The following is a 25,623-nucleotide window of genomic DNA, read 5'->3' on the forward strand; positions in this document are numbered from 1 at the left end:
CGCTTTTACAACCCTATAAAGTTACAAAAAGAAGCATTCGATACTTAAAATTATATTTTTTAGCTAGGATCATGAAAACACGATTTTTATCCAGTCTTATTTAATTCACCTGTGCACTTTATTGTGGGACCTCGTGTCATCATGCATGATAAATTTTATTGTCTAATGCAATTGTTTACGGAATAACATGTGATGTGCAGTTAGCCAATCACAATGGTATTATAATGAAACTTACATCTAATGTAATTATTTGGTTTTGTTGATTATGTTTTATATATATATATTTTAATTTTGGATGTAATATGTCTTCCGATTGGCTACGCAGGTTATTCAGTGTACACCACATTGTTTATGTTATTTCTTCACAGACAAAAACTAGAGGCTCTCAAGAGCCTGTGTCGCTCACCTGTTACTGTATTTACTGATGTCGGTCATCTTGGTTGGTAGGTAATTAGACACCCTAGTAATGATTGTGGCCAAGTTTAGTTAAATTTGGCCCATAGTATAAGAAAAGAAGATTTTTGTACAAATTACAAAAATTACGAAATATTGTTCAATATTGACTATAAAGGGCAATAACTCCTTAAGGGGTCCTCTAACAATTTTGATCATGTTGACTTATTTGTAGATCTTACTTTGCTGAACATTATTGCAATTTACAGTTTATCTCTATCTATAATAGTATTCAAGATAATAACCAAAAACTGCAAAATTTCCTTAAAATTACCAATTTTAGGGCAGCAACCCAACAACAACTTGTCGGATTCATCTGAAAATTTGTGAGGGGATAGATCTTATTCTGATGGACATTTAAATCATTCAAGATTTGCCCTAAATGTCTTAGTTTCAAAGATATAAATCAAAAACTGCATTTTACCACTATGTTCTAATTTTAGCCATGGCGGCCATTTTGTTTGGAAGGCAGGGTCATCAAACACATTTTTTAAACTATATACCACAATGATAATTGTGGCCAAGTTTGGTTATATTTGGCCATGCAGTTTCAGAGAAGAAGATTTTTGTACAAGTTACAAAAAATGACGAAAAGTTGTTAAAATTTGACTATTAAGGGCAATAACTCCTTAAGGGGTTGACTGACAATTTTGGTCATGTTGACTTATTTGTAGGTCTTACTTTGCTGAACATTATTGCTGTTTACAGTTTATCTTTATCTATAATAGTATTCAAGATAATAACCAAAAACTGCAAAATTTCCTTAAAATAACCAATTCAGAGGCAGCAACCCAACAACAGGTTGTCTGATTCATCTGAAAATTTCAGGGCAGATAGATCTTGACCTAATCAACAATTTTACCCTATGTCAGATTTGCTCTAAATGTTATGGTTTCAAAGATATAAGCCAAAATATACATTTTACCCATGTGTTCTATTTTTAGCCATGGCGGCCATCTTGGTTGGATGGCGAGGTTACCGGACACATTTTTTAAACTAGATACACCAAGGATGATTGTGGCCAAGTTTGGTTAGATTTGGCCCTGTAGTTTCAGAGGAGAAGATTTTTGTAAAAGTTTACGGACGACGGACGACGGACGACGGACGCAGGACGACGGACGACGGACGCCAAGTGATGAGAAAAGCTCACTTGACCTTTCAGGTCAGGTGAGCTAAAAATAATACAGTCATTCCTTAATGAAACTTTATAAATAAGATGAGTTTTAATATAATTCTGCTGCTGCATTAGAAATAAAGAAATCTCTGTACAAATGGTAAAAAGCATTGCGTAAGATACAAATATTTATTGTATATCATCGTGAAATGGTCATTGTAGTTCTGTCTGTTATGATATCCCCTTTGAAAATATAAACCTTTACAATAAATACAATATTGTTTCTACTTTAAACATGGTTAAAGTCCACGTCTATGTAGAGAACTATAAATCATGCTGGGTACAAAGAGAGATCACTGTAAGACAATGTCATGGGCGACTGTAAGCTAAGTTCTCAACTTGTTCTTTTTATTATGCATCCACATCTATTTATAGAACTATATCAGGATGGGTACATAGAAAGATCACTATAAGATAATGTCATTGGCGACTGTAAACTTAGTTCTTGTTCTAACGCATCCATGTCTATATTTAGATCTCCTGTGACATCCATCCAATCGGTTAACAAAGATGATGACAATGGTGACGGCTCTGCTCTGCCTCTGAAAAATAAGAATGCAAATTGTGACATGCTAATGTAAAAATAGGGAGATGTGGTCTGATTGTTAATGAGACAACTATCCATCAAAGCACAATTTAAGTGGATGTAAGTAATGATAAGCATACTGCACTTGTAATTAGAAAGATAAAAATCAAGAGGTGGGTATCTGTCAGATTATCTCACAATAATATACATGATATAATTAATCACAATCACGATGCTGAATAAACATTATAAATACAAGTGAAAATAGTCTTTATGTTCTTTTATCTAGGTCAGTACAATAACTGATAACAAGCCTTAGAAAAAAACACACAGGAAATAGTATTCAGGTTCAGCATTTGTTCATTATAGAATAACTAATCGAGGAATTCAAATAGAGAAAAATATTCAACGAGTGACAAAACAACATAAACAACACATTAATTCACAAATGCTACAGCCAATGAGTTAAGTATCAGTGTTGATCGGTCACGAGTTGAATATTTTTCGATACTGTAAATTCAGAAATTATTGCGAGGATTTTATTATTGCGAATAATGCGACCAAGTTGTAAACGCAATAATTAAAACTCGCATTTTGTAATATTTTAACTGAATTCAGGAATTAAGCATGACTTTTCTCAAAATCGTAAAAATTAAAATCGCATTCAAGTGTAAAATGACAAAATCGCAATAATAAATGCATGCAATAATTTCTGAATTAACAGTATTTGAATTCTATCATTAGTTATTGTTTTTATTACATTGGCAAATGGCTTTTTTTTAAAGAAATTAATGTAAAACATGTAAGGAACTATATCTTTTTTCTACCCATTGAAAACTTGTTTTGATCCTCTGTTATCGACGTCTTGACAACGCCTATTGAGGTATGATGTCAGAGAGCGAAATAACCACGTTTATTTCACATGTGAAATTATCGGTTTTTATTTAACTAGGAAATCAATGTAATTCATTGCAACCAATGTAATATAATCTTTTATTGACGAGTTTTGATTTTTTAAAATAGATTAATTATTTCTGTAAAATATTACTACTTTCTGAATAGCTGAACTGCCTAATAAATTTAAGGCACTGAGAAAGAAATTTCCATAAATAATTTCCTATAGATAACAGCAAAGTTCATGCAGTTCCAGAGTTATGTCCCTTGATTCACTTAACAATACACTGAGACTGTATAGCTACATTAATGTTTCTGTGCAATAAACATACTTTAACTGACTGAGTAACCAATAAAATTGAGAATGGAAATGGGGAATGTATCAAAGAGACAACAACCCGACCATAGAAAAAACAACAGAAGAAGGCCACCAACAGGTCTGCAATATAACAAGTAATTCCCGCACCCGGAGGCATCCTTCAGCTGGCCCCTAAACAAATATATACTAGTTCAGTGATAATGAATGCCATAATAATTTCCAAATTGTACACAAAAAACTAAAATTAAAATAATACAAGACTAACAAAGACCAGAGGCTCCTGACTTTGGACAGGCGCAAAAATGCCATCTATAGACATGAAAGAAAAAAGTTTGATTTTTTAAAATTCTGTATTTTACTGTTATAATAGATAGACTCACTTTTTAAGTCAACATTACACTTCACACTGACTCCAATGTTTACTTACTAATAATCTAAGTTATTTCAAATTTAGATTTTGGGGACATGATTTTAACACCTTATCAGCCATAATTTCGTATTTGACAATATTTAATTCGTTATATATTTTTAATTAATAGTGATCATGATTGCATGATAATCACATGCAGACACTAAAAACAAAATATGTAAGGAGTTTCACAGAATCCTGTCTTGTTGGAGTCAGTGTGAAGTTTAATGTTGACTTAAAAAGTGAGTCTATCTATTATAACAGTAAAATACAGAATTTTAAAAAATCAAACTTTTTTCTTTCATGTCTATAGATGGCATTTTTTGGTTAGCTTCTATTCAAGTTTCATATATAACAATCCATGAAGGTTTACAAATAAAAAATAAAACTGCTTGATCTAAATACTTACAATTCCGTGTCCTGTGAATCCATAATCAGTGAATCTAAATCCATCCCCATTCCTAATCCATATCCTGCTCCAGTACCTCTAGGGGTCAAGGCTAAAACTGGGGGACAGGGATCCTCCACTTGGGATTTGGAGAACTGTTTTGATAAGACAGTAATAAGATCAGGTGGCATGTTTGTATTTATTTGAAGAGCTGGCTGTTTTGATAGAATCGTTCGGTCTCCGACAGGAAGCTGACTTGATGGTAATGGCTGGGTAACTGTGGACGGGTGGTTTGAAGCATAACCTTGGAAGGGTATGCTGGTGGACGAACTTGGTATAAATCCTTGCTGTGTTGTAAAAGATGATGGTAGGCCAAAATCCTGTTGGAAATTTTGATTATGATTCATAAAACCTGAACTGATCTCTGAAAAAGACCCATCGTTTAATTTTGAATTATTGACTTGGTCATAATTTTGAAAATTTTGTTGCTGTGGAATATTACTTGTTTCTTCAAAAGACTGGGCAAACTGGTTTAACATTGAACCATCAAACTGACAGGATGTAAAATCAGAAAATTCTTGGTTAGATGAGGCACGTCTTGATAGTTTATTTTGATGACTATGTTGACTTTCATAAGGCTGAAAACTTCCTGTATCTTGGAAGGAATTACCTCCTAAGAAGGAGTCAGTATACGATGAGCTGAAAAAACTTGGTTGAATCTCTCTTGAAGGTTGATTTTGGAAAACTTCACTAGGTTGTTGGCTAGTATAATTTTGTGAAGTGTTACCATGGTTACTACGCAGTTGTTCGTTTGCTTGTGTTTGATTAGATATTAGTCCCTGAGATGTCATTTGATTTGAAAAATTGGTACTCAAATTTCCGGCATTTGAGTTTATTTCATTACTCTGACTAGTAAATTGAGCATTTGGAGTAAAATTCTGAAAATTTTGCATTCCTGCTGGTTGAACATTTTGAGAAACATTTGTAGCATGTAAATTTGTCTGACTGTGTTCACTGCTATCTGAGGTATTTAAGAAATTCTCTGGCGAGCCCTGCGACGTATAACTTTCTGGAGACCCATTATTACTATAGTCCTTCGAAGGAGATCCTTGTGAATAAGGTGATCTTCTATTAGTAAAATTATGACTAGGATTCTCTAATGTTTCTGTAGAACTACTTGTATGAAGTTTATCTGAAGACCCATCAACATTTGTAAATGAAGTTGGTTCCTGCAATGGCATGTTTGTGATCCCTAGTGATTTTAAATCTTGCATGTTTATTGTAGAAAATCCTGGAACATTCTCACTTTGCTTTGTAGATTCAGACACATTTTTCTGTTGTAAATTAGACAACAAATTCTGTTTATTTTCCTGTCTATGTATTTGATAAACACTTGAGTCACTTTCACGTCTTTCTGGTGGAATTTGAACTTTCTCACTTTCATTTAAGTCAGATTGAACTGGTAGGGAACCTCTCTGACCAGATAAGTTTTGAATTCCAAATGCATGCTGGGAGAAAGTTTTTGTTCCAACAGATGTTGCATCAGTAGTATGTTGCCCTTGGTTACTAGGTTCAGTTTGTTTTGGTATTGTGATTACCTGTTGTTGGATGTTTATAATTGTTATAGTTTGTTCGTTTCTGTTTTGACTCTGACTTGGGTCTGGTTTTGGCGCAATCTGTTGGACATTCTTTTGCATCTTGGCCCATCGCTCTAACATTTCCTTGTCTTCATTTGTCAACAATGAATGTACTTTTTCAATTCCTGAATTATAAATTAAAAGGTACATCTGTTATAACTGTTTATAACTATAACACTGTTAGGCTATTCATTATAAAAAAAATACCTAAATTTTCCTATAACAACTTAAAAAAATAATAGAAAATAATCATCAGTCAAGATTGTTAATTTTTTGCTCTGAAAATACTGGGGGAGGGGTGTGAGAATCTATGATTCATTCATGGCCTCAATGACTAAGGTAGTAGATAGATATAGGAAGATGTGGTATGAGTGCCAATGAGACAACTCTCCATTCAAATATCAATCTTTTAAAGTAAACCATTATAGGTCAAGGTACGGCCTTCAACACGAAGCCTTGGTTCACATTGAACAGCAAGCTATAAAAGACCCAAAAAAGTCTTTTAGACATGGTAGTTGTTTTTTATTATTATCTTATAGATTTATTTTTAAGAGGTCATTAACAATTAACCTATGACCTATTGGTCGTTAATCATTGATGATCTATTTACTGACCTGCTGATTCTCACTCTTCTCATACAACACATTGTTTTTGTTTACTTGTAAGATCTGTTAGTACATACATGACATAGAATCCAAGCTAAAGTCACTCCCCTTATGTAATAGAATTCTCCACCAACGGCCCTTACACATTTATTCTTATGTTAAACCTTAGACAGATAGACAGATAAAAAGAACTTTTCTTAAAAAAAGATACAAATATCTTGTTTTTTTAACATGAAAAGACAAAATTTATTCTGAAGCTAATCAAAAACTGAAATTGATCATAAAAAAGCTTATTGTCTTTTACACTTATTTTAAAATTTAATGTGCATAATTTTTCAACAGAAAGTCATCATAGATTGTATTCACAGTTGGCTGACTCCATGCAGGGGCTTCTTAAAAAGAACAAGCAGAAGTTGGCCTTTCCTTTCATGTTCATCTAGTAGGTGATATCTATCATTGAATAATTCAGTTTTTTATGATAATATTGACTATACATCTCCTATAGTTAGGTTCAATATGGCGTAATATGAGTTGGAGATATTCACCTTGATAATGTTTTTAGAGGTTTAAAATGGTTGATTTTCTTATATGACTCAACAAAACTTGATCCGCTAGATCTTAGTGAAAAATTGAGCAAAACTTTAAAGAAATTCAAGTTGGTTTTAATCCAAAAACATTAGTTCTCAAGAAAATTATATTTCCCAAGTGAAACTGCGAGCTACTGCTCACTGATGATACCCCCGCCGCAAGTGGATAATATTAATAGTGTAAAAATATGCAAGTGTTCGATTAACAGGAAGTTGTCGAGTGATGAATCTGAAAACGCATCACACTGTATAGCTGACTTATATAAATCCTGAAACCAAATTTCAGAAATCCTTGTATTGTAGACCCTGATAAAAATGTGACGAAAATTTTCAACTTGGCTATCATGTGTAAAACCATACAAGTGTTCGGTAAACAGGAAGTTGTCAAGTGATCAATCTGAAAACGCATCACACGGTATAGCTGACTTAAATAAACCCTGAAACCAAATTTCAGAAATCCTTGTATTGTAGTTCCTGAGAAAAATGTGACGAAAAATATTCATTGAACAGACGGACTGACGAACTGACGGAAGGACAGACAGAGGTAAAACAGTATACCCCCCCTTTTTTAAAGCCGGGGTATAATTATTATTGTCAAAAAATAATTAAATAAAAGACCCTATATCATGTATATTTTGAATGCATGGTCCCTTTTTTCAATGCTTAAAATATTAAGCAATTATGTGTGAAGGGAGATAACTCAAGATATTTTAGTTACAACATATACATATGTATCTGCAAGTCAAACTCATGACTAGTAGAAAATCAAGATAAAAACTTGTGAAATCAATTAACAGATATACAGTTGTTGTTAAAAGGAGGTAAGGTTAACAGCCCTTTCAAAGTTTCCGTGCACATTTTGGAATATTGATGCTGTCTTCTTCCACCAATTATGACAGAAAGGAAAATCATGACTATAGTATTATCATTTTTTTTATTCCTTAAATTACTATGATTACTAGAACATGTACAGAGATATCATACATGTAAAAAACTCATTTTACTTCCTTTGTATTTTTGTAAAACAAAATATTGTCTGCCTAAAACTTGGAATTCAAAAATCTGCAAATAAAATTATCTTTGGTTGATTGTCAATTATTAAATGATTATTACAGCATTTCATACCTTTGGGGCCTTTTTTCTTCTTCATTTTTTCCAATGATTTCTCTTTCTTCTTTCTCCTTTTCTCTTCTCTTTCTCTTTGTCTCTGAGCAGCTGTAATTGGCTTGTTTTTATTGTTCTCTTCGTTTAAAGATTCTGCAGTGTAAAAGTCAAACAGCTTAAGAAAATCTGACATACCAAAAGTGTAAAATTCAAATAGTTGAAGAAAATCTAGCATACATTTTGTCCAATAGTATAGATACCTGCCCTTCTGTTGACAGGTTAATCTTAAGACATTTTTTCTATAAAAACATGTCCTTCTAGATCTGTTGAAGGTTTGATCTTAAGACATATTTTTCAATAGATACTTGTTCTTTTGTTGAAGGTTTGAACTTTAAGACATTTTTTTTCTATAAACACTTGTTCTTCTAGATCTGTTGAAGGTTTGATCTTAAGACATATTTTTCTATAGATACTTGTCCTTTTGTTGAAGGTTTGATCTTAAGACAAAAATTTCTATAGATACTCGTCCTTTTGTTGAAGGTTTGATCTTAAGACATATTTTTCAATAGATACTCGTCCTTCTAGATCTGTTGAAGGTTTGATCTTAAGACATATTTTTCAATAGATACTTGTCCTTCTAGATCTGTTGAAGGTGTGATCTTAAGACACATTTTTCTATAGATACTCGTTCTTTTGTTGAAGGTTTGAACTTTAAGACATTTTTTTTCTATAAACACTTGTTCTACTTGATCTGTTGAAGGTTTGATCTTAAGACATATTTTTCTATAGATACTTGTCCTTTTGTTGAAGGTTTGATCTTAAGACAAAAATTTCTATAGATACTCGTCCTTTTGTTGAAGGTTTGATCTTAAGACATATTTTTCAATAGATACTCGTCCTTTTAGATCTGTTGAAGGTGTGATCTTAAGACATATTTTTCAATAGATACTCGTCCTTTTAGATCTGTTGAAGGTGTGATCTTAAGACATATTTTTCTATAGATACTTGTCCTTTTGTTGAAGGTTTGATCTTAAGACAAAAATTTCTATAGATACTCATCCTTTTGTTGAAGGTTTGATCTTAAGACATATTTTTCAATAGATACTCATCCTTCTAGATCTGTTGAAGGTGTGATCTTAAGACATATTTTTCTATAGATACTCGTCCTTTTGTTGAAGGTTTGATCTTAAGACATATTTTTCAATAGATTCTCGTCCTTCTAGATCTGTTGAAGGTGTGATCTTAAGACATATTTTTCTATAGATACTCATCCTTTTTTTGAAGGTTTGATCTTAAGACATATTTTTCTATTATATGTTGTCATTTTGCTAGTGGTCTCATACACCTTATCGCTAGTTGTCCACCATGATTGGACATCACAAAGGTTCCAGTAAAACTATGACCTCATAATACAAAATATCTGACGCCACAATGGAAAAAAATTTAATAGAAAAGCGACTACTGTGTGACGTCAATAGTTCAAGTGGGACAGATTCTCTTGGCAACCGGGACAGATTTCCAAATAGCGAAATCAAAGGTGTTTTGATATTATATTTCAAATCTAATTTTTTCACATTAATAATATTTCATTTTGCAACTGTTTTGAAGAGATGAATTATTATGACCTACCTTGTCTTTGTTTTCTTAGATTGGCATTCATCAAGGCTGCTTTTATTAATTCTTTTGTGTTGGAGGACACAGTATGACCTTCTTGACCCTTGACCTCAGGTTTTGTAGCTTCTTTCACTTTCTGTGAATCAACTGTATGAATAGTTTCCTTTTTGGAGTCTTCAACTTTTGCACTATGCATTTCTACATCAGTTAATGACCTTGGTTCCAGATTGCCTACTTCAACTTTGACCTTGCTTGATTCAGGTACAACCTGTTCTGTGGTTACCGTTGCCTTGGATACAGAAGGTTCCTTTGGGGCTGGACGAAGAAATGCATTGAATGTTTTAGGCTGATGATATTCCATACTCTCTGTATATATCATATCTCTTAACTGTTCTAAATTTAATTGCTACAAAAAAAAATCATTCTGTGGGTTCAGTTATTCACTTTGTATAAACCATAGATATTGTATCATTGGGTCATAAATTGGTGCTTTTTAAGTCCACCATTTTCTTCATAAGAAAATGCCTGTACCAAAGCAAGGATATGATAGTTGTTCATGTTGTTATAAATTTGTTTGATGTGGTTGAGCTTTTGATTTTGCCATTAAATTTTGATTACAAAAGTCTAAAATTTTCCTTAGACTTTATTAATTTTGTTAATATACCTTTTATCACTCCAAACGATCAACATAGTTCTGATGTTTTACCCAACACTGGTCACCAAAATAATTTATTGAAAAAATATTTAATTGTGAACTTTCATAAAGTTTTTTTAGTTTTAAAGGTTCTAACACAAGTATGTGGTTTACTCAAAGCAATCTTATTTACTGTTAATCTGATAGCCATCAGGTTAAACAGAGTTTTGAAAAATTGTGCTTAACATCATCAAACAAACAAATACCTTGCAAATTAAGGTAAAAGCTGCTACTAGATATAAGAAGATGTGGTATGAGTGCCAATGAGATTACTCTCCATCCAAGTCACAAATTGTGAAAGTAAAAAATTATAGGTCAAAGTACAGTCTTCAACACGGAGCCTTGGCTCAACCCGAACAGCAAGCTATAAAGGGCCCCAAAATAATTAGTGTAAAACCATTCAAACAAGAACAACAGTCTAATCTATAAAACTAGAGGCTCTAAAGAGCCTGTGTCGCTCACCTTGGTATATGTGAATTAAACAAAGGAAGCAGACAGTTCATGACAAAATTGTGTTTAGGTGATTGTGATGTGTTTGTACATCTTACTTTACTGAACATTCTTGCTGCTTACAATTATCTCTATCTATAATAAACTTGTCCTTGTAGTTTCAGTGGAAAATGTTAGTAAAAATTTACAAATTTTATGAAAATTGTTAAAAATTGATTATAAAGGACAATAACTTCTTAGGGGGTCAATTGACCATTTTGGTCATTTTGACTTATTTTTTAGTCTTAAATTGCTGTACATTATTGCTGTTTACAGTTTATCTCTATCTATAATAATATTCAAGATAATAACCCAAAACAGCAAAATTTCCTTAAAATTACCAATTTAGGGGCAGAAACCTAACATCGAGTTGTCCGATTCATCTAAAAATTTCAGGGCAGATAGATCTTGACCAGATAAACAATTTTACCCCATGTCAGATTTGCTCTAAATGCTTTGGTTTTTGAGTTATAAGCCAAAAACTGCATTTTACCCCTATGTTCTATTTTTAGCCATGGCGGCCATCCTGGTAAAAAAACACAAATTTTAAACTAGATACATAAATGATGATTGTGGCCAACTTTGGTTTAATTTGGCCCAGTAGTTTCAGAGGAGAAGATTTTTGTAAAAGATCATGGAGATTTACGAAAAATGGTTAAAAATTGACTATAAAGGGCAATAACTCCTAAAGGGGTCAACTGACCATTTTGGTCATGTTGACTTATTTGTAAATCTTACTTTGCTGAACATTATTGCTGTTTACAGTTTATCTCCATCTATAATAATATTCAAGGTAGTAACCAAAAACAGTAAAATTTCCTTAAAATTACCAATTTAGGGGCAGCAACCTGAACAATGGGTTGTCTGATTCATCTGAAAATTTCAGGGTAGTTAGATCTTGACCTGATAAACAATTTTACCCCGTGTCAGATTTGCTCTAAATGCTTTGGTTTTTGAGTTATAAGCCAAAAACTGCATTTTTCCCCTATGTTCTATTTTTAGCCATGGCGGCCATCTTGATTGGTTGGCCGGGTCAAAAAACACAAATTTTAAACGAGATACACCAATGATGATTGTGGCCAAGTTTGGTTTAATTTGGCCCAGTAGTTTCAGAGGAGAAGATTTTTGTAAAAGTTAACGATGACGGACGACAGACGACGGACGCCAAGTGATGGGAAAAGCTCACTTGGCCTTTTAGGCCAGGTGAGCCAAAAAAAGAAAAGTAATGTTCTTTTTTTTTGCAGGCACAATTGTACACATCTATCTTTTTTAGATTTTTTTGTATCCAAATTTGTCCTTTAAAAGACAGTCAGGGATATAACTCTATAGGGTTATTACAGGAAAATAACATACATTTGTTATTGTGGACTTAAAAATCAAAGAACTGTGATAACATATGTATGTTACATGTTTCAAAGGGACAATATACATCATAAATTTAGTTAAAATTTATACAAGTTCTGTTGATATTACTATTGTCTTTATGTTTACTTAACTATTGAAAGATGTAACAGTTCATAGAACTCCACTTTTGGATAGTACACCTATATGTTATTACAGAAAAAATATGTCTGTAATAACTAAAGGGTGTTATCTCAGCTTTTCTATATCACTTCAAAGCATTTGCTCAGATATAAATCATGCTTAATTACAATGTAATTTAATTTGTTGTAAGAAATAATGACCAGAACATGTAATGAGGTTCTGCGCAAGTTTCTCAGTAATTCCCAAGTGTCTTATATAATAAGTTACATTCATTTAATAACTAAGCCTTGTTATCACAGCTAAGTAATCCTTAATAGCCTTGTCATCATTGATTAACCATGGTTAATCAAAAATGTATTAATTTAATTTAGAAATTAATTATCAAGGCTATGCATTTAGTTTCTGCGCAAAGTCTCAAGAGTTCCCTAGAGTTCACTATAGATTCAATAATTTTACATATAACAAACATATGTTATTACAGATATAGAAAATTAAAGGAAAAGTATCTGTAATAACAGATGTAAGTTATTTTCTGTAATAACCCTATAGAGTTATATCCCTGACTGAAAGAAGGGCAATTCATAAACATGATAAAAGTAACACAATGCAACATGAATGTGATGTACATACCTGATTTTCAAATTCAAAATTAAATGCTGGAACACATACAGGTTCATCATCCGGGTCATGGTATTTTGAGAAATAATGATGTTTTAAAGCCTCCTCCACAGTTATTCTCTCACCAGGGTGCAGCACTAATATTCGACTCAATAAGTTTATTGCTTTACGACTTGCTTTTGGAAACAGAGTTGTCCATGCAATACCTTCTCTTTTACCAAGTTCTAAAATAAAGAACCAATATTATTGCATATAATATAATATTTCCCACAGAAAGTACCCAAAAGTTAGCGTGCAACAAATTATAATATTGCACTAGTGCAATAAATCTTCAAAATTCATGACGTCATCAACGACAAAATCTTAATTTAAACCAATTTTTACTTTCAAATATTATATTGATATACAATAAAAAGGGTTATTGCATGAATATTGGGATATATTGTCCCTGGTAGAACATATATTGCACTCGCAAGCTCATGCAATATAAAATTCTACTCAGGACAATTTTCCCCAATATTCATGCAATAACCCTATATCATCATACTGTGGATTCATTATTAGTCATAAGATGCCTATTAACTCATGGATATTTGTGGGTATAGGTAAAGCAAGGATTCAAATGTTCAATAAAGAGCATGGTGTGTTGAAGACCCATTGGTGGCCTGGGGCGGTTTTTGGTCTCTTTGGTTGAGTTGTTGTCTTTGTTATTCTCGTGGTGTATTGTCTATTGCTTGGTCCGTTTCTGTGTGCTGTTGCGTTTCGGTGTTGTGTCTTTGTTCTCCACTTATATTTGCGTTTCCCTCGGTTTTGGTTTGTTGCCCCGATTTTGTTTTTTGTCCATGGACTTATGAGTTTTGAACAGCGGTATACTACTGTTGCCTTTATTTACGTATTCCAATTTCCATTCTCAATTTTATTTTCTATTGGCTTGAATGGATATTTTGGCTATACCAGAAAAGTAATCCTCTATTGATCAGTGAAAATATAAATTCACGAATAATAAATAAATCCACAAATCAGTGTGGAATTCTCACAATTGTCATAATGGGATTTCTGGTGTATTGTAATCATTTTTGGCCAAACTACTTTTTTGGGGTTTGGAGGTAAAAAAATGGTATGCTAAAAATGAAAAATGTAATATTTGAAAAAAAATGTGAAATTTTCCATGTAAACATGGTAAAAAGGTACATGTATGACAAAAATCATCCAATTTAAAAAGAGGGCTTTCTTTCATTAATTCTATTTAACATGTTTAACATATTTAATTATGTATCAAATTTCATGAGAAGCGGTTTGATTTGAATTGTCATATTAATTTTTTATTAACAAACAGACTTTTTCAACTGTCTTGTTGTAAATTTCTGTGTCATTTTGGTCTCTTGTGGAGAGTTGTCTCATTGGCCATCAAACCATCTTCTTTTTTTATATTGTATACACAGTGTTCCAGCTAGGATTTCAAAAGGGCAGGGTGCCAATCCTGAAAAAGGGCATTTAACTCGCGATATGATAATATGAAAAGGGCATATTTTAATAAAAGATATTAATCAAACATAGTGTTTATTCGTTGAATCACAGGTTATACAAGAACAACATATAGAACTCTATCTTTCTACTTTTTAGGCTGAAAAACTTGTCAAGCAGCTTGTCACACAAGTTTTTTGATTATTGCTTGGCACAGTTGAACTTTATATGCAGTATGTTTTAATTTGAAAGGTCACCTGTTTCATTCTGTTTCTATGGTCTGCCACATTTTACAAGTTTTACCTTTCTACCCCTGCTGTGCTTCATGGTAATACAGCACAAAACAGATGTGCTCAGTAAATGCACAATATTAGGATATATAGCAACAGTGAAAATTGTATCAAAAATAAAGAATACAGAAAAAGATAACCAAGGTCCCCTACCAACACTGCTACTAAGACCCTCTTTAACTTTTCCCATAACTCAAAATAAATACCTAAACATATATATTCTTAAGCAAGAAGTATGTAGACATATTTTAGAATATGTAAATGGGTTACTCAATGCTAGGAGAAAAATCAGATTGATTTATCTTTCTTTATTCGGGTGTGCTCCTTCTTTGGAGGATTATAAACAGTACGTAAATATGATGTAAATAGGATCACAATATGGCGGCTGATTTTGTTATTTTCGTATCAAAAATGAAGGCAGTCAATGACAAATACGTCTGAATTTTCTATTTATTTCACGGAAAACAAGTAAAACAATGTCTTCAACGAGTTTATAATGGTTTTCAACTTTCTGTCATTACGTTTCCTCCATGAAACTACGGTAAACATCGCAAATTGTGCCCAAGTTGTTGTATGCACATTTCTTCAAAGATAATTGCCGACTTACCGATTCTATTTGAATGATCATTAATGATCCATCCGATAAACGGATTACCTATAACAACAGATTATGACACCAGTTGTAACCATTGATTAGCTTGGGGTCGTAAAAAAAATTATCAACTTTCCCCAGGTAAAATTTAGTAATTAGCGTATCATATCAATATGAACAAATTAATATACAATCCTTCTTCAAAAAAGGCAGGGCGCCCTGGAAACTGTAAAAAGGGCACAGGGCGCCACTCGGGAAAGGGCGGGCGCCGCGCCCTCTGAAAACGGGCTAGCTGGAACACTGATACAATTAAGTGTCCGGTGACTTACAAAAAATAGGAGGAGCACCAGAAATGAATACAAATGTATACTTGATATACATGATTTAAGTGTACTTTTATGCACATTGTCATGATTGTGAAGAGTGCATTCATTGTTGATACTTACGCTTTACAAAGTTTTTGATTAGATCTGAGTTACATAAATCCATGACGGCTTGCGATGGTGATCCTAGTACACCTATAATATATCTTATCTGCTGTATGTAATCTTTTCCTAAAATAGAAGATAACACACTAATAAATTTTGTTGTATTATAAAACTATTTCACAACTGAATGCTCCACAGGGAGCAGCTTTATATGACCACAGAGGTCGAACCTTGAACAGTTGGGGCAAGTATGTACACAACATTCAAGCTCGATACAGCTCTGAATTTGGATTGTGATAAAATAGTTGACACAGCAAAGGTTTCTGACACAGAATGGGTGTGGTCTAATAAACTGTAAAAAAAAAAATCTGAAATGAGAAAATTTTTACACCTCACCCCTCCCCACAGTCAGGGGTACTACTTGTACAAGTTATTTTTAATTACTTGAAGAAGTAATATTAATATACTTATATAAGTAAATTTGTAAGCCATTATACAAGTGAATTTTATTTACTTGTATAGGTAAAAAATAAAATTGGCTGAGTTATGTCATTCCGATTTTTTTTACTTGTATAAGTAAATAAGTCATCCTATCTTCTTTTAATGAATTCTGCGGACTTCTTTGCTCTAATGTAATTTTAAGTTATCTGCCCTTTGCAGATGTCTTTACTTAACATCTAAGTGTAATTTCATGGGCAATAAAAGTCCCATTTGTCTGTCAATTAAAAAATATGAGCTAACCTGCGAAAAATCATAAAAGCCCTGATTTTACATCTCAAAACTTGAGAATATTTGTAGGATTGTAAGAAAAATTTACTTATACAAGTTAATTTTTGAGAAAGTTAAAGGGAGATTTTTTAAACATTATTAATTCACTTATATGTGTATATTTTTTTTACTTCTTCAAGTAAATAAAAATCACTTGTACAAGTAGTACCCCTGACTGCCCCATTTTTTTTCACCTCCCCAATCCCTTATTCCAAAAATAATCTCATTTCAAATTTCTAATTAAGTTGGCAACAATAGCTATTACAGGGACAAAATTTAAAGGGGGCCCAGTCGCCCATGGCTCCTAGATTTTGAGCTTGGCCCCTAAACTTTCAGCTAAATTTCAGTTGAACATATAGAAACTAATCATAAAATATCTGGTCTGGGCTCCTAGCTTGGAATTCCCAAGTTTAGGCCCTGAGCTACTCATTTCAATACATCACAAAGTATTAAAATTTAAAATAACTTAGTCATGGTTAAAATTAATATTTTGATTAAACAGTAACTTCTAGAAATAACTTAACAGCTACACATCTCACAGCTACAATTATCACTTCCTTTAACATAATTTTCAAGCAGTGTAAGGGAGGTAATCAAGTAATCAGACATATATACATGTAATAGTATTCTTTAAATTTTAATTGGAATTGGATTACCTCCCTTACACTATTTTTAAATTGTCTAAATTATCCTTTAACCAGAAACACCCTTGTTTCCCCCCATTTTTTGCCCCTAATTGCTTAATGATTTGATCCATTACCCCCTATAACCATCCCTTTGTAGTATGGAAACTTGTGGTATAATGTCACAGAGATTTAAACACTTAAACACTTCTGAATTTACAGTAGATTCAATATTTATTCACAATACATGTATGTCTGTCATGTATATAATACCATCATGGTTATTTTGAACGAAGCAAATGTTTATACATATTGTCAGATTATTTTTTGTCTTTTTTTATATTTATAAAGATTGTACATGTACAGTATTATGCTGTTGAATTTTTTGCATATACCAGTACCCATATTTTCTTCCATTCATTTTGTATCAAATTCTTACGAGCCTTTTGAACCAAGTGGTGTAAGTTGTTGAACTAGACATGCTACAGTAACACTAAACTGCTAACACGGAGATTGTCAGTTGAACCCCCCGCTAGACAGGCATGATAGACTCCAATCTTATTGACAAAGGCTGTCAGTTTTCATGTCAAATGTCATGGTTTCTACAGGAAATCAAGGCATCCATGGCATCCTGCTTCCATCATCAGTAAAAATCTAACCGCCCACGAAAAAAAAAAAACGATCTGAAAGCAAAGTTAAACACCACAAATCAATCATTACAAGTTCTTTCAATTTCTTATCCTAACTATACCTGGGAAAAGATGTTTTCTTCCGAGCATTTCAGCAAATATACACCCGACAGACCACATGTCTACTCCCGATGAATACTCCACCATGGACAACATGATCTCGGGGGCTCGGTACCATCGAGTAGCCACATACTGTGTCATGTAATGGTTTGGTTCTTCTGGGTTCGACAATAAACCTCGAGCCATACCTAGAATAGAAATTAACATATATATATAAGTGTCAAAAGTCAGGATCCTCCGGCCTTTGCTAGTCTTGAATGTTTTTTAAGTTTAGTTCATTTACATGTTTTGGACTTTTTTTTTACATTTATTTTCACTGAACTACGTACATTTATAGCATGTACATGTAGTACACATTTTAGTTTAGGGGTCAACTGAAGAACACCTCCAGGTGCAGAATTTTATTGTTTTGTTGAAGACCCATTGTTGGTCTTGGGCTGTTTTCTGTTCTTTGGTCGTGTTGTTGTCTCTTCATTCTCTTTGACACATTCCCCATCTCCATTCTTAATTGTATGTGTTCAGTTTAAGAGTTTAGAGGATAAACTTTTAGAAAATATACCTATGAAACATTTTCAATATCTAGATTTATACAAATGTTCTCTTGTCATTCATGTGTAGGTATACCTTGATTATATACTGTGGATTTATTTGTTTTTGTGGATACCAATTTTCATTGTTTGAGGAAAACTTGCATATTCATGATATTCATGGATATCTAATTTTAGTGGTTTTGGCAAAGTCTGCAGACATTCCTTTAGAAAATTTGTAATTTGTTGGACATTTAAATTCGTGGTTTCCCTGTGTCCAAGAAATCCATGAAAATTGGTATCCACATGATCCAACAAAAATATTAATAAATCCACAGTACATGATATCGATAAACTCACCAAAATCACCTATCTTCAATTGACAGTCTTCATTTACCAATAAATTACTTGGTTTTAAATCCCTATGTATAACTTTTGCAGAATGAATATATTTTAACCCTCGTAACAACTGATATAAAAAGTAACGGACATGTTCTTCGGTTAATTCTTGTTTGGAATAAATTATTCTATGCAGATCACTCTCCATTAAATCTAACACAATATAAATATCCATAAATTCCGTCACAGAGCCTTTAGGTTTAAGAATATCTCGAATTGATATAATATTATCATGTTTAAAATGTTTTAATATTTTTATTTCTCTGTATGTTCTTGTAGCAATTTTTTCAAATTCAAATGCTTTATGAATTTTTTTAATAGCAACACGATCCTGGGATTTTTTATGAATGGCAGAGCAAACGACTCCATATGCCCCAATACCAATATTTTCAACGGCTGTATAATCACTTCCATCAAGGTCAAATTTTACTTCATATGATCTCTTTTTTAACTCAGCTAGTCTATTCAGGAAGTCTTTAGATTTCTCTGATCCGTTGGCTGCCATCTTTATTACAAGACCCTTTTATTTCTTTACCTGAAGTGAAAATTATGTATTTCAAATACCATGTATACCGTACTGTAAATTCAGAAATTATTGCGTGCATTTCTTTTTGCGATCATTGAAAAATGGACAAAAATGTGAGATTGATTATTGTGATTTCAAGAAAATCTGCATACAAAAATTCTGAATTTACAGTATATGAATTGTTGTCATGGTTGTCAATAGTGTTGTTACAGTATCATTTACATTGTACATTGTATAACATCATGACATCATGTACATTTGAATATTTCTAATTAATCCATATTTTGCCATAACAGTCAGTCAGATAAATACTTGTTTAAGTCATAGTAAAATAACATGAATAAGGAGAAGTGGTATAATTGCTAATGAGACAACAATCCACCAAAGATGTGGTATTATTGCTATTATTAAAAGACAAACTGAGCCAGTATCTTTCATTTCCTTTCTAACTGAGTAATGATATGTGCTAATTTCTCGTTTAATTTCCTATCAATCATTTTTGTCAATATAAGACATGATAAACACATGCCATGATACTTTTATCTTCGGGTCGTTTCATAAGCCAAAGGCTTCTACTGACCCCTCATCTTGGATTGTCATATATATGATTTCTCATCTTATAATAATATATTTATATATAATATATTAAACTTATCAAAAATACTTAATTATTTTAGGTGTGCACAACTGAAACGCTTAACACGAACATATGAATTAATATGGGTTCCAATTTTCGCCATTTAATGCAGACTTAAAATTGTTTGAAGTCTTTGCTTTCACCGTTAAATCTGACAGGTTATTCGACTGATCCACTACTCTAATTGAAAAAAGTATTTAGTCTATGTGTAGTCTTACACTGTTTTTTTAAAAGTGATTGATAAATGACATCACCTGATCACTGTGTCATCAGTAGTTCAATCGGGACAGATTCATTTATAATTGCATTAATGCCATTTATATTGGCTTCCATCAGTTGGATGACTGCTTCCTGTTTTCTTATATGAGGACGAAGTCCCCAATAACAGTAGAAAAATCAATAAAAAAAAAATACGAGAAAATTTCCCGAATTTTTCATTGTACTAATGAACTCAAAATCGTTCAAATCTTTTTTTGTCACCTTTTTGAAATCCCGGACTGGCGCAGAAATCTACAATGTACTTCCTTTTTCCGGTCTCGTTTGAATGAAACTTTTAGTATTTAATATATATTTATCGGTCTAGTATAAAATAGGCAGGAACGCAATACCAACTTCATTTTAATAATTATTTGATATGAAATAAACGTTACCTGATGAAAGCGTTTCTTTGTTTACATTGAACAGGACGTCATAACTAAAATAACGTCACAACGTCACAACTAAATCCGTAACAACTGAACCAAAGTCGGGAATGTTACGGTATTTCCGTTTCTTTTAATTTAAACATGTTTGAATTGAAATAAAAACTAATTTATACAAACTTCGTCCCCATTCACAGGTTATGCCTGCCTCATATTACTTGAATTACAAGTTATAAACACGACAACACACATATTCTTGCTGAAAATGAATGAACTATTTTGTAATCATGGGACAGCTACTAATACTTTTCTTGTTGGAGTTGGTCATGTTGTTCAAGCACCTTGGTATATTTATTTGATTCTGATCTGGCATGAAGTGTCCATAGATTTCTTTAAGAAGACATCCGAAGAAATAAGAGTTTACATGGTTGCAGGTACACTGATGAAGTGACATACATGTATCTTACCTGACAAACTCTAACAGAACACTGTCAAATTATACATGAACACAATTACTAGTCATAAGACTAGACACACGAAACAATTCGCTTAAAATGTTATAACACGAAGGACTGCCTGTTGTGTTGTGCAAGTTCTTTTAAAATCATCCCAAATGAGCCCTACCAATGAAAATTAGACTTTTAAAGGATTTGTTATTTTGCTATTTATAGCGTGGTAGATCTGAAGACCATAAATATATCTTGATTGGTTTTTGTTTTTCTAATTTTTTTATTTGTATCTGTCATAAACGTGGATTTAGCGAGCTAATCAGGTGATGCAAATCATTCGCAATTTATATTCCAACTAGAATGCCTTCTTTGTTATCTTTAAAATATGTTTTTTGTGGTAGTTAACAAGACTTATACTTTTCTTGTTTTTACAAAGAAGACTTAAGTTTATAGGAAAGAGGACAACTCGCCCCACTGGGAAATCGCCCCACACCATACTATCTCCCTCATGCAAAGCTCTGATTCCTTTCACGAATTTGGCTATACTTTTTGGACCTTTTGGATTATAGCTCTTCATCTTTTATATATACTTTGGATTTCAAATATTTTGGCCACGAGCATCACTGAAGAGACATGTATTGTCGAAATGCGCATCTGGTGCAACAAAATTGGTACCGTTGATTTTATTGCCTGACTTAAAAAATAGCGCCAAACACTGGTTAACGAACTCGATCGCCCCACTTATGGAAACGGTTAAATCTCGTTAAATTTATATCTGCCAACTCGTCCCACTTAAAACTTATATGCCGTATTTGTGTCATCTGCTTGACCAAAATAATTTCTGTTCATTAAATTAGGGATTAGAATATTTTTGTAAAAAAAAAATACAACCCCCTCTTTTGAAGTTAATTGTACCCTAAACCGACCGACCGACCAACCGACCGACCTACAGTAATCACTTGGTCTTCTTCCGACCGGTGTCCTATAGCCATTCTTCCCCCATGCCAAATTTTCCGGTGGGAAAGACTGGATCGATCCAATATTTCCCCCCGGAAAAATTGGCATGATCCCACTTTTCCCCATCAGTGTTATAGGGGGAAAACTAGGATCAGGCCAATTTTTCCCCCGTACTAGTGTGAAAAGCTAAATTTTCCGCCTTGTAATATAACGTCGGCGACGTCACGATAAGATTTTTTTAATGATAGTAACTTTTTTCTCAGTTTATAGTTACCAAAGCTTCATCGTGTGAATATACATTTGATATGAATTCATAAGTGTTTTTCTATGTTGTGATGTTATACCATTGTTTCAGAAAAAGGGAGAAGGTTTGGTACCATCAAAACGTTCAACCCCGCTGCAAATGTATGCACCTGTCCTAAGTCAGAAATCTTATGTACAGTAGTTGTCGTTTGTTTTCGTAATTTATACGTGTTTCTCGTTTTTCGTTTTTCTATATAACTAAGACAGTTGGTTTTCCCGTTGAATGGTTTTACAATAGTAATTTTAGGGCCCTTTATAGCTTGTTGTTCGTTGTGAGCCAAGGCTCCGTGTTGAAGGCCTATTATGGTTTACTTTTATAAATTGTTATTTGGATGGAGAGTTGTCTCATATTGTCACTCATATCACATTTTCATATATCTATATACAGCATGTTATATATTTATCCACACGAAGCATATTCTGATCACATCCATTCTCTTTGGTGGACCCTTGGTATCATTGACCAAATAAATACAAGTACTTTAACCACTTCTGGTCAGTCATAATTTTTTCCTTGTATGCGGACATAAATACAGTCATTTAAAAATGTAAAAAGACTAGGGGACACATAGAAAGACTGGTGTAGTGGTTAGTGCATCGGACTACCAACACAAAGGTTCCTGGTTCGATTCCCGTTTGGGATGAAAATTTCAGGAACTCAATTTTCGGCTCTCCCTTGACACCATTTGCGAGTATGGTCTTGAGGAATCGATGATAGTCCGTCGGAAGGGGACGATAAATGGCTGACCCGTGTTAAGAGAGAGCCATATCTCTTGCACGTTAAAGACACCCTTGTAGATTTCGAAAAAGAGTAGGCTAATGCCGCTACAAGGCAGCACTCGCACCCGCAAAGTGGAGAGGGATTAATATAAGTTGCAAAACTTGTTTCCCAATCCACTCTAAAATAAATATGTTTAAACTAATAGAAAGACTGTTGAATAAAGAGACAGACTTGTTGACTCATAGCCAGACTGATAAAACCTGTAGACAGATTTGTGTAAATGTAAATGGACAACAAATTTGTATATTTATAAATAAATCTGATTCTAACACTGTTCGGTTTAATTTCTAGACTCTATATAAACATAGTGAAATCTATGATGATCTATGATGGGGGAAAAATTGGCATGGGGGAAAAGTTACTATATGTATACGTATTGTCAACTTTCCGCAGGGGAAGAATCACAATGATCCAAAATTTCCCCGGGGGAAAGATTGGCTCATGCCAGTTTTTCCCCCGGGGGAAAAACTGGCATGGGGGAAGAATGACTATATAACACCGGCAGTAAAACTGACACTTGCGGCACCGTTTGCCGCTAAACGGGATGGATGTACATGTAATAAGTATCAAGTTTGCAATCACATCAGGTCAGAATGGGGACGTTATATCCGATGCCTCGTCCACGTTCTTTGCACGTTAAGAACCCTTGCAACAACTCATTGAGGGGTCCGTAGGTGGCCTGTTGCAAGTCACAATTTCTATTCTTATTCAATATACCCTCAAATTTCTCCGACCATCATCTCGACCTACCTATTGTATTTATTGTTAACTTGTTCTCGTCCTGAGCATGCATGACATATTTGCCACTTAGCAACCAACAATTAATCAATCAATTTAATTCATAAGTGGGGCGAGAAGTGGCATACTTAAATACTTTGTGTTTTTTCTTTCTATTATTCATAAGTTGGTCGAGTTTGGCAGAACTTTTTTTCAGTGTGATTTTACCCCTTTTTATAAATGAGGCGAGTTGTCAGACCTTTTTTCAATGGGATTTTAACAATAGTAGGGCGATTTTTGTAGAAAGTGGGCGAATTGGTCTCAAAGTATAGAAGAAAAATCAAAACCAAATCAAAGGGAGGGAAAGGCGATATGGAATGAACAAATAAATAAGGCACCAACATGACCAAAGCAATCAAAAATTGCATATAAAGTATGGAGGCAACACCTCAAGAAAGAAGTAATGAGTTCAAAATCAAAATGACAGCTGCAAAGAAAAATGGAAAAAACATCACTTAAATACATAGAGATACAGAACAATCTATTAAATGAAGCTCACCATATATGGAAAAGCGGAAAAAACAATAGTAAAGACGTAAAGGCAGGAGAAATAAAAGCAAGAATAAGTACTCAAACGTACATATTCCAAGCCAAAAGAGCTAAGCTCATCCGAAAGTTAACACGATGTGTACAATCTGTGAACAGGAAAATGAAGATCTAGAACATTATCTTCTACACTGCAAAGAATTGGAGCAAAACAGATCTAAATACTGTTCAAAAATCGAACAGACAATGGATGAAATTGATACCTCAACATACAAGAAGATCATACAACACGGGAATTTACTTTTTAAACATAATTTATATAGTGTATATATTTTTCGTATGTACTGAATTATATAATAATTATTGCCGTTATCTTGAAATTTTGTTTATTGTACTTAATTGGAGATGATTTTAAGTTGCTTTAACTTGCATCCAATCCGATTGGGTTTTTTAATTAATCTATGTTTTAACTAAACTAATCTATAGAGGAATAAAAGTCCACCAGCATCTGTATCGAGCATGTAATTGAAAATGAACATGACCATGAACACATTTTTGGGTCTCTTTATAGCTTGATGTTCGGTGTGAGTCATGGCTTTGTTTTGAAGAACGTACCTTGACCTATAATGATTTACTTTTACAAATTATGACTTGGATGGAGAGTTGCCTCTTATGTCTATAACACTTAATAGATGTAACGTTCAAAGCTACGCTTTTCGTAAGTTAATTCGTAAAAAGGCGTGCGATATATAACATAGCACTTATTAAATGCCCCATCCCCATAGGAGTTTGTCAGCATATGGTAGGGAGAACTGACAAACTTGAGATGAAAATATGAATCTCTTTTTAAAACATAATCTGTGTCAGTTCTATCCTCGATCCTCACGCTACTCGTTTCTTTCCGATTGCCGTTTACCCTTATGTGTACACTTCTCAGGTTAAAGGAAGTTAACTTTGCAACGCTGTAATGGATAAACTCACCATAGATACCAGGAACAAGCTTTTAACTCCGACGAAGTGTTAATTCGAACTTTTTAAAAGATATTCATTCACTACTGAGTCTTATATATTTTTGAAAAATATTCATTCACTACTGAGTCTCATTTATTTTTTGAATAACTGAAAATTCATATTTACAATATAACTCTGAAACATGTGTTCAGAATTTTTTTTTGGGGAAATTTTAATTTCGGAAAGGGTTCGGATTTCTCATAAATTTGATGTAAAATG

At 33.1% G+C, this 25,623-nt stretch overlaps 1 protein-coding gene across 1 annotated transcript; it reads right to left on the reverse strand.

Moving 5' to 3' along the window:
• Positions 1-1,661: 1,661 nt before the first annotated feature.
• On the reverse strand, positions 1,662-21,373 carry LOC134681202 (mitogen-activated protein kinase 7-like). The gene is made up of 9 exons (XM_063540702.1): positions 21,108-21,373; positions 18,798-19,371; positions 17,913-18,098; positions 15,789-15,896; positions 13,009-13,220; positions 9,726-10,116; positions 8,118-8,249; positions 4,185-5,925; positions 1,662-2,169 (listed from the first exon to the last, which is right to left on the reverse strand). Exons 2-9 carry the CDS (start codon positions 19,339-19,341, stop codon positions 2,010-2,012), a joined length of 3,474 nt encoding a protein of 1,157 aa, XP_063396772.1. The 5' UTR covers positions 19,342-19,371; positions 21,108-21,373; the 3' UTR covers positions 1,662-2,009.
• Positions 21,374-25,623: the final 4,250 nt, after the last annotated feature.

Source organism: Mytilus trossulus, chromosome 8, assembly GCF_036588685.1.
Source record: "Mytilus trossulus isolate FHL-02 chromosome 8, PNRI_Mtr1.1.1.hap1, whole genome shotgun sequence".
NCBI lineage: Eukaryota > Metazoa > Mollusca > Bivalvia > Mytilida > Mytilidae > Mytilus > Mytilus trossulus.

What these genes read in the sequence shown, in the direction of transcription:
- LOC134681202 (XM_063540702.1), bottom strand. Translation starts at nt 19,341, where the DNA reads ATGGCAGCCAACGGATCAGAGAAATCTAAAGACTTCCTGAATAGACTA. An exon ending in AATCAAAAACTTTGTAAAGC is followed by an intron (nt 13,221 to 15,788) that starts GTAAGTATCAAC and finishes TCTTTATTTTAG; the next exon opens with AACTTGGTAAAAGAGAAGGT. An exon ending in ATTTTGAATTTGAAAATCAG is followed by an intron (nt 10,117 to 13,008) that starts GTATGTACATCA and finishes TTTTTTTTGTAG; the next exon opens with CAATTAAATTTAGAACAGTT.